At 38.1% G+C, this 10330-nt stretch overlaps 1 protein-coding gene across 1 annotated transcript; it reads right to left on the bottom strand.

Moving 5' to 3' along the window:
* Positions 1-7634: 7634 nt before the first annotated feature.
* Positions 7635-7967, bottom strand: LOC106360929. The gene has a single exon (XM_013800607.3). The coding sequence runs from the start codon at positions 7965-7967 to the stop codon at positions 7635-7637; it is 333 nt and encodes a 110-aa protein (XP_013656061.2).
* Positions 7968-10330: the final 2363 nt, after the last annotated feature.

The raw sequence follows: 10330 nt of genomic DNA, 5'->3' as shown, positions 1-10330 counted from the left end.
TTACCAGTTTTTAGGAGGTAGTCGTTTTTTAAAAAAACGTTTGCTCTCAACAAACACATTAATGTATCCTCTCCTTTCTCCAATGATTCTTGAATGGATCGACTTCACTACACCCTTCACTATATAAGCTCCTCTCATGATTGATGTACTTGTACCTTTATACAATCTGAATGCAAATTTTTTCTTTGATGTTTCAAAACTTTTAAGGGATTGATTGGACGATTTTAATGAGGGTTTTGAAGCTGCTAGAGAAGGGCGAAGCTTGCATTGTTCAAAAGGAACATCAGCAGATGATTAAGGCGACAAGTTCTGTGTCTGATGTTTTGGTAATTATTTATATTATCTATTGGACGAAATGTTATGAACCAAGGGAAACAAAAGAATATGGATACACAACTTCTCTTTCTTTGATAACATTCATTCTCTCAATCACAACTTTTTGAGTTATGTAGAATGGATAAATAGAGTAATATAGCACCAAATCATGTTTTATAACAAGATTAGCAAACAAAGGATTTTTTTTAATAGCATATTAATTTAATATACCGGTAATTTCTTGTTTTTAAGTTATGATTTAAATACAATTAAATTCACGTTCAGAAACTCGAATTTTAGGTTTCTGAGAGTATTTAAAGTTTCACTACTCAAAACTCTAAATTTGAAGTTTCATCTTTTTATTTGTATATTGGTCCTTATAATTAATTATACATCACATTTACGATTCTTAAGTATTTTCTCATTCATAGTTTTTATCTTTAAGACTTTTGTACATTTTAAATATTTCAAAGTTATTTTAGAAATTAAAATTTTACACATAAAAGTTTTTTAAAAAATCAAAATAAGATTTATAATATTTTAAAAGTAGAATTAAACAACAAGAATATTACAAAAGAAACATAATAAAAATATTTAAGAAGATATATACATGACGACATAATTATTACACAAATTTAAATATTACAACAACACTAATAGTCTAGTAAATTTTCTCCGGAACTTCTAAAATATTATCTAAACAAATTTTGTATAACCGAAAACAGAGCATTAATAAAATAATTTTATGTAATAATGTGATATTTTTCTTGTAGTTTAATATTTTATTATGTATTTCTATTTATATATTTTAGTGCAAGATTTTATTAATTAATATTATTATAGTATTTTATATATGTGCTAGTTATCTACAAAAGTTTTATGGATTTATATTAATTATGACAAATATAAGGAGCATAGTGTATATTATAAATAATTTTGAAGTTAAATTTGAAGTTTTGCTTTTGGAGAAGAACACCTTGGAAATTCAAATATAGAGTTTTTTGGAGATGCTGTGAGGATGATGATTTGTACTTTTAATTTTTGGAGAGTTGCATGAACATAATAATGGATAGGAATGGTAACTCGATAGTGCTGATATGATTATGCAGTTATATACCTTTACCAAATGTGCCTGATCATTTTGCAAAAATTAACAACAACAAAAACATTGTCGGTTATAACTACAGTTCGGACTCAGACCAAAATTATCATGACTAGTGATTACTCAATCATTGATCCTAAACAAGGAGCCGAAATGCGAGGGTTCCGAGAACGTCATATGTAGTATTCGTATTGTTACGACACCGTAAGATACGACGTGCCTCCACCTGAGGATGTGATCATGACGGCTGAGAGGGAACGGTTTACGGATACCGGCTGGTTGAATTTGGTGGAAGTCGTACTAAAGTGCATAGAACAAGGAAAATATGGAGGCGGAATCGGTCCACCGCGGTGGTGTCGGCTGATCTATAGCACTAGTAGTTGATTTAATACCTGAATATGTGTATGTTTATAGTGTTTACCTCTATAGAATTAGAATCATGGATGATATACCATTAATAAAGTCACCACGCTTATGATTTTTAAGTTATTCTGTACTAAATGATGAATATACAATCTTTGACAAAATCCAAACACAGTAATAATAAGTTAATTTTAACGATTGCCTACGTTTATGCAAAAAATAAAATATATACGAATATAGTGGCCATACTACAAGTCCCATACTAGTGGCTAATTAGCGCGTGTTCAAAACTTCAGCTGAATGATTAGGACCATATACGCAATCTAAGGTCAACCAAATTATTATGGTATCAAATTGTTTGATTTAAACAAATATTAATAAACCATAGGGTATCATCATACTACCATCAATTCATCCCTCAGCTGAGTTCACAATAGCAAACAAAGCTTATAAGGCTTATGTTAGCGAGCAAATTGCAGAATCCTATAGATGTGGACCAAATACAAAATCTACAAGCCAAGAAACTAGTGATGTCAACCGAGAACCTGGACCGCGGGACAGGCCCGTTAAGGCTTGGGGCGGGGCGGGTTTGGGCCCATGTTTTGATATCCCGCAATGTTGCGGGCCTCGCGGGAAAGGGACTGTGCGGTATGGGCTTTATGCGGGATGGCCCAATCGAACCCGCGGTAACCCTAAAGTCCCGCAACATCTTCTCTTCTCATTTCGTCAGCCACCTTTAGAACATAAGAGAGAGAGAGAGAGAGAGAGAGTGACTGATTGAGAGAGAGGAAGACGAGTCGCCACCGTTAGAAATGGAGCTCCGGCGATGGCGATAAGCTCCGGTACTCGTACCTCGGGTTCTAAACTTCACAGATCAAACTCCTGTCTCGGGAGATAAGTTCTTGACTTGAACTCTCCGCGAACTCCTTTTCCACCGTAGACCGGCGATGGTTTCTTCAGCGACGGCGACCGCATGCATGTCACAGGTAAAGAAAGATCTATGTAGTTACTGTATATTTTTTCTTTTTTGGAGTTCTAACAGTTTTACTCGTTTTCAGGTGGGTGAAGACGTAAAGTGGGCACTCTGCTTCGATTCACTACCGGTTCGAGTTCCATAAGATGCATGCAAGATCCGAATATATGTAAGACTCTCTAAGACTCCTCCTTCCTCAAGAAAAAGATCGAAGCTCATAGTTGTTGTTTGAAATAGAGATTCGCTTTGTTTACTTGTTTGAAATAGAGATTCGCTTTGTTACTTGTTTGAAATAGAAATTCGGTTTGTTACTTGCAACTATATAGTTCTGACTTCTGCGGATCTTCGCCGTGTAGCTAATGAAAAATCATTCAAAAGAGTGAAGACTGATTGTTCGTTGGCTACAGGGCAAGATCCGCATTGAAGTTAAGACAACTTGAAATTATATGGTTGCTTGTTGCATGTTGTTTCAATTGTCTGTCCTGGTTCGCTTGAAGTTTAGTGATTCAGTTTCTGATATCTCTTTTATTTTTGTAGGTGAACAAGGATGAGGCTGGTTATGACGGTGAAAGCTGGTGTAGGCTCAACACGATATAGCTGGTTATGGTGTTGACTTAATATATGTGTTGAGCACACACCTGCTTTCCTGTTATAACCAGCCGCTGTCTTGCTTGTTTAAGAAAACCATATACTACTCAGAACTAAAAGCATTGTAAGTCTTTAGTTTGTACTCATGTTCTTAAATCTTAATCTTACATCAACATCAAGTCTCTGATATGTTTTTTTTTTGGTTGGTTGCTTCGATTCACTACCGGTTCGAGTTAGAGTTACAAAGCGACCGTTCGAGTTACAAAGCGACTTCTGAGGGTATGATTCACTTCCCTTCTTCCTCGTTGTTAACTGATAAGTAGTGTTGTCATAGAAGAGATTACTTGTTTTGACTAGTTCAGCGGATTTTAGCTGCGTAGCTAATGAAAAATCATTCAAAGGAATGAAGGGTGATTGTTCATTGGCTACGCTGCTGAATCCGCTGCGAAGTTAAGACAAGACTCTCTATGTGTATCTGATGTTTCTCGTGTTCATAAGTTATGTAATCATGTCTCTGATGTTTAGTTGTCTCTGATCTCTCTTTTGGTTTTGATTGTTTTCTTTGTCGACCTGTTGGAGTCTTGGTGAACAAGGAGGAGGCAGGACCTCAGGTCATGGACCAGCCTTTCATTCCGTGAAACTATCTTCAGGTTAGTCACTTAGCAATAGGATATTGTGAAAAGAAGCTGATGTAGATTAGAAGTTAGAGCTCGCTAAGTTGATTGGAGAACTCGTTGTTTGCTTAGGAATAGGAAGAATTGATAGGAATGTTTAAGCTGCTTGTCCTCAAGCAATTTTAAAGTTTCATACTCTAAGTATAAAATTTAATTGCAATATTTGGGGTTTTAAAAAAAAATAAAAAAACCCTAAGACCACTAACCCACGTATCTTTCCTTAGGGCACGAAGCCGTAACTTAGTTAGAAACTTAGAATTATCGGAAAAAAAAAACCGTGAGAGCTGAGAGCCTAAGAGACGATATGGGATCAAGAGGCGAATCAGACGATCAGTTGACGTATGATACTAACTACACGCCACCGGCTACGTTGGATTTTGAGACTCAACAACTCATTGCTAGACTTGGTGCAGCTGCTGAGATCGGTAGTCAACCCTGTGATGAAGAAGTTATCGCAAGAGAGAAGCAAAGCAGCAAAAGAAAGCTCATCAGTTTGGTTGATTCAGAAGAGGACTCTGATGTTGAGATCACTCCAACATCTCAAACAACAAAGCCTCGGAGACCAACCACTTTTGGAACTGCTTCGCAGAAACCCATGGTCCAATCCACACTAGAAATTGGTAGTGGCTCATCCAAGCAGGCGTGTAGTCAGAAGAAGTATGTTCCTGTGAAGTCGGTTATCCGTGGAGGGAGAAGAACCAAGGGCGTGTCTAAGGGCTCCGGTAGTCTCCGGTAGTCAGTCTCAGAGAAGAAGAAGAGAGGCAACGAAGATGTGTGGAAAGATTTTACGGTGGTCCAAGAGAGATACCGAGGGAGCATGGCAGTCCCACTCGCATGGAACCAGTGGGTTGAGAAGGCATCGTATGAGATGTAAAATGTATCCAAGGAATGGAGGAAGGCAGCAGCAACTCAATGTCGATGGAAGAGTTGTGTCTCGCAAGTATGATCATGCTGTGTTCAGACAACTGGTAGCTAAGACAATAGTCCAGCATGATCTACCGTACTCCTACGTGGAGTATGAAAAGGTGAGAGACACATGGAAGTATTTGAATGCTGATGTCCAAACCATATGTCGAAACACAGCTAGAGCTGATGTGTATCGCTTATATGAAAGTGAGAGAGACACGCTGAAGAGAGAATTGGCTAGTCTTCCTGGACGAGTCTCTTTCACCTCAGACTTGTGGACATCAGTGAAACGGGAAGGATATATGTGTGTGACAGCACATTACATTGATCGGAATTGGAAGTTGAATAGCAAGATCCTGACGTTTTGTGCTCTACCACCACCACATACTGGTATGAATGTTGCTATTCAGCTCCTTGATTCACTAAAAGAGTGGGGAGTTCATAAGAAGGTGTTCTCGGTGACGTTAGACAATGCCACCAGTAATGACTCGATGCAAGATATTGTGAAGTCACAGCTGAATTTGGATGATGCTTTGCTGTGTGGAGGAGAGTTTTTCCATGTGAGATGTGCAGCGCACATTCTTAACCTCATAGTACAAGATGGGTTGAAGGTAATTGGAGACTCTTTGCACAAAGTAAGAGAGAGTGTTAAGTATGTACTGTCATCGGAAACACGTGAAAACTTGTTCCAGAAATGCGTTGAGGCTGCGGGTGTAGTAGAAACTGGGGGTCTACTCTGGATGTTCCGACAAGATGGAACTCCACTTTCTTTATGCTTGAAAGAGCCATCAGGTACCGTCGAGCCTTTGCCAAGTTGGAGACATTTGATAAGAAGGGTTATAAAATGGCTCCCACTGCTGAGGAATGGACAAGAGCTGAGAATATCTGCAATTTCTTGGGTCCGTTTGCTGTAATCACGACCTTGATGTCTGGTTCGAACTATCCTACTTCAAACTTGTATTTCTATCAGGTTTTCCAGATCCATAATTGGCTTCGGATCAATGAGGGAAGCGAAGATGAGATTGTGAGATACATGGTGCCACCGATGAAAGAGAAGTTCGATAAATATTGGGATGAAGTCAGTGGTCTTTTTGCAATGGCAGCAGTCTTCGATCCAAGGTTTAAGCTTTCCATTGTCGAATGCTGTTTGGAAAAGCTTGACATGAGTACACGTGATGCAAAGCTAAAGAACTTGCGTGAGAAGCTTAGTATTTTGTTTGAGTCGTATGACAAAAATCCAAGAATAGCTCACCGTCTACAGAGCCACGAGAGACTGTTTCGCAAAAAGCTTCTGGAGCAGGGACAATGGGACTGTTTGAGAACTACGGTGTGAGTGTTTATTAATTTTTAAACCTTTTGTTCATCTCTCTTTTCATTTCTAATTTTTTTCTAAATAACCTTCTTAGGATTTCTTTGCATTTCGCAAAGTCAGTGGGGTTGCGACTGGAAAAAACACCTCTAGAAGCTTATCTTGATGAACCACCTCTGGACATTACTAATTTTCAGAGCTTGGACATCCTCGATTGGTGGAAGGATAATGCCCATCGGTATGGGGATTTGCCTGCAATGGCATGTGACCTGCTAAGTATTCCAATCACAACAGTGGCTTCAGAGTCCTCTTTTAGCATTGGATCTAGAGTTCTTAACAAATACAGGAGCCGTCTTCTCCCAAAAAATGTGCAAGCTTTGATATGCACTAGAAATTGGATCAAGGGATACGAATCTTATGCACATGGTAATTAATTCACATTATTATTTCTTGTAGAGTATCATTATCCCTTAGTCCTAAGTAAATGAAATTTCTGATATTTACAGATGAAGAAATCGATGGTGATGGTGAAGAAGAGAAAGTGCCATCATTTCAGTCAATTGTCAATGGGGAAGATGAAGATGAGGAAGCTTGAATTGTTTTTTTGATTTGGTGTTTTTATTTTTTACAATCTGCTACATCTTGTTTTACTTGCTTGGTTTTGTTTTGACTGCTATTTGGTGTTTTTCTTTATTTAAAATTTGTTAAGACTACACATCTCAGCTTCTACATGCACTATAAGTCGAGCTTGTTTGTGTGTACATGACTTCAAGAACTGATATGAATTGAAATTGACTACAAGAACAATATGAAGTTAGATATGTAGTATAAAAGCCTAAATTGTACAGTTTTAACACGTACATGAAGCGTCCTCGTCTCCTGGAGCAGCATGCAGCGTCAATACGTGTTATGGAGCAGCACACAGCGCTTAGAAGTCGATTGGTGCACCTGAAGGTTCGCAGCCCGCGGGACGACCTGAAAAGGCTTGTGCATTTCGGCGGGGCGGGCTTGGGCCGACCTTTTGGAGACCGCATCCCGCGCGGGCCTGACCCGCCTTAACCCGCAAAAGAAAAAACCCGCAGCGGTCCGGGCCGGGACGGGACGGAACAACCCGTTTGACATCACTACAAGAAACCCGTTACTTCACAAGCAAATTAAACCCCGTACATAACTCAATTTAACATAAGATTTGATTCTTATATGTTTTTCATTTTCTCAAGAAACCAAACAATAATTTAACATAAATAATTATTATTGTTAATATCTTAAATGGTAAAATATGGGAAATTATTCCCTATATTGAACTTTTCTTTTAGCAATAATTAAGAAAAAAAATTAATATCGTCATACATTGGTTCATTTATAAACCTTAACCGGACCAGTTCGGCTGTATTTTAAGATCAATTAAGCTTCCAAAAAACCGGTCATCCTAAGAACCGAGATACGGTGACGACTCAGGTCTCTTCCTTTAAGGGTACTAAACGAAAACGCCATTTGCGACTCCACTCTTCGTTTTCCGATGATGACATGTGGCGGCGTCATTTCACTCTCATCCTCCTCCTCTTCAACTTCCGGCCACCGGAATGTAGTTCTCGATGGAATTGTTACCGGAGATGACTTTTTCACCGTCGCTGGTTTCTTTCCTTTGTTGTTTTCCTTGCTGCTATTCTTGTTGCTGTTTATGAAATAATCATCGGAAAATATAACGTCTGATTCTTGAAGTTCTTCTTCTGACATTGAAAGAGAGAAATATTTTTAGAAAGAAAGTTAGGGGTTACTTAGGATATATATGATTTTATTGAAGAGTCAAGTAGGAAGAGAAGACACAACTATGAGAAAAGTTGCAACCTATATAGACCGAGATATCGCAGAGAATCTCATGTTTTACACGTATAATATATGTGTATGTGTGTATATACGTGTAATTATTAATATCTTGTGTTGCATCAGATGAGGTCATCGTGAAGGTGTTTGAGTGAAGTCAAGGGATTCGATATTTTAATAATTAATCAATCATTAAGGATGTGATTAATTTATCATCGTGAATTAGACAAGTCTTTATATACACTTACACATCATTTCGCCAAAATACAGTTAGATATATCGGTGTTCGTACGTAATTAGTAACACCATAATTCTTTTTTGAAAGGCAAAGCAACATCCTAATTCATTTTTGAAGCTCCTCATCGCTGTACATAATTTTGCACGGTTACTATTCTCATCATTTTCCCTTGTTAAAAGTACCTATTTTCATAGGTGTTCAAATCCGCCTGGGGGTCTTATCCATGCAGTTCTGAATAGGTTATGGGGTCGGGAATGTAAGATTTCCTGCCGAAAGTTAGGAGACTCATCATATTTATTCCATATTCCTCATGAAAATACTCGTAAATGGGTTATTCAAAGAGGCGTGTGACATGTTGATGATTGTCTACTCTTTGTGGCTCCTTGGAATCCCGTTGACTCATTTAAAACACCCGAGATATCTACCTTGCCGGTGTGGATAACGCTTAAGAATATTCCAGATTCTTGCTTCTCTAGACTAGGAATCAGCCACATAGCATCGGGTTTGGGAGAGCCTATGCTTACACACAAGGCCCGTTTAGATCCAATCAACATGGGGGAAGCAAAAATACTAGTTGAGGTGGAGTTAGATAAACCATTCCCGAAGCTCATTGCACTTGATGACAAGCAAGGTAATATCTACTTCGTAGAAGTTGAGTACTCTTGGATTCCTAGTGCTTGTGAAAGGTGGAGCACTTGGACACAAGGAGAAGAGGTGCTATATTACCACCTCAGTCACAAGATTATGTATCCCTTACAAAGAACATCATGTAACACATGAAGAGATCCCAATGGTGGACATTGTTAAGTTGTTGCAAATTCCTCCGCATCTGGTGTAGACAACATCCCGATGAGCCAACTCCACGCTCACCCATTGCCCAGCACCAACACATGAGACTTTCACAAAGCCACATTGCGCTCATTTCTCCTACCGGATGCATTTGCTTGTCCGGTTACAACATTCGCATGAGGTACACTCGGACCCTTGCTCACAGATTAATCACAACTTAACCCTTGTTAGCAGCACTAGAGAAAGCTGCGCCAGTTCACACACCATTATGGAAAGCATTCCCTCACATTCTATCATTTTGGAAGACTTTGAAACTTCTAAATTGAGCAACCATTTGATCCTCGTTTTCCTCTCCACTCTTGATCATCCACCAACCTCCATACGGAGGATACTCCGCCTATTATTGGAAAAGGTAATGGTTTTGATGTGGTTGGAGATTCCTCTAGTTACACCATAACTAGAGGTGGAAGGACTATAAAACCAACACAAAAGGTTCAAGATATGGGGTGGACAAAGGCTAGTGGAAGAGGTAAAAAAGGTCATCGTGGCCGAGGGAACCAAAATCACTAGTTAATGTCTTTAACTATCTTGTTTTCTAAGATTCAAATGTGAATCTTTATCTAGGGTCTCTATACCCTTTGATTTGTGTCAAACTTTATCAAACTTATGAGTGAAAACTCATACTATGTAGTTTCTTGCACTTTAATATGAAAGTCTTTTTACAAAAAAAAAAAAAAAAAAAAAAAAGTACCTATTTTCTTAGTTTAGAAATAACTGATATATACTTTTTGAATAAATATTAAGTAAACTTGAGTATAAATATATTGCTTATACCGAAATGAATGGAGTATTAATAAAAAAAAATTGGTAAACTTATAGCTCAAATATGGGGTGAAATTTTACACTTTTATTTACATTGTATAATGTATTTCGAAAAATATTAAGATATCGTGTATACATTAGTTCATTTAGTAATTATAAGTTACGTTTATTTCGGGTTCTAAAAGAATACTAATAGTTGAACCAACAAAAGAAGAGTACTACTAATCTTCATGGTTGTTAACTTTTACAAGCTACAATGAAAATGTCAACGATTGCGAAGCTGAGTCGGTGTAACGTTACTGAACGCAATCGCCATGCGTTTTATGGCTACGCGGTTACTCGCTCAACACTATGAAACCGCATAATCTCAAAACAACAACGACCCACCCATGGGCCAGCACGTGTAGAAAAAACTATCTTAACGTCA

The sequence above is a fragment of the Brassica napus genome, chromosome A8, assembly GCF_020379485.1.
Source record: "Brassica napus cultivar Da-Ae chromosome A8, Da-Ae, whole genome shotgun sequence".
Lineage (NCBI taxonomy): Eukaryota > Viridiplantae > Streptophyta > Magnoliopsida > Brassicales > Brassicaceae > Brassica > Brassica napus.
This window is presented reverse-complemented; position numbering and strand designations above follow the sequence as displayed.

Coding starts and splice junctions, on each gene's coding strand:
- LOC106360929 (XM_013800607.3), bottom strand. CDS start 7,967: ATGTCAGAAGAAGAACTTCAAGAATCAGACGTTATATTTTCCGATGAT.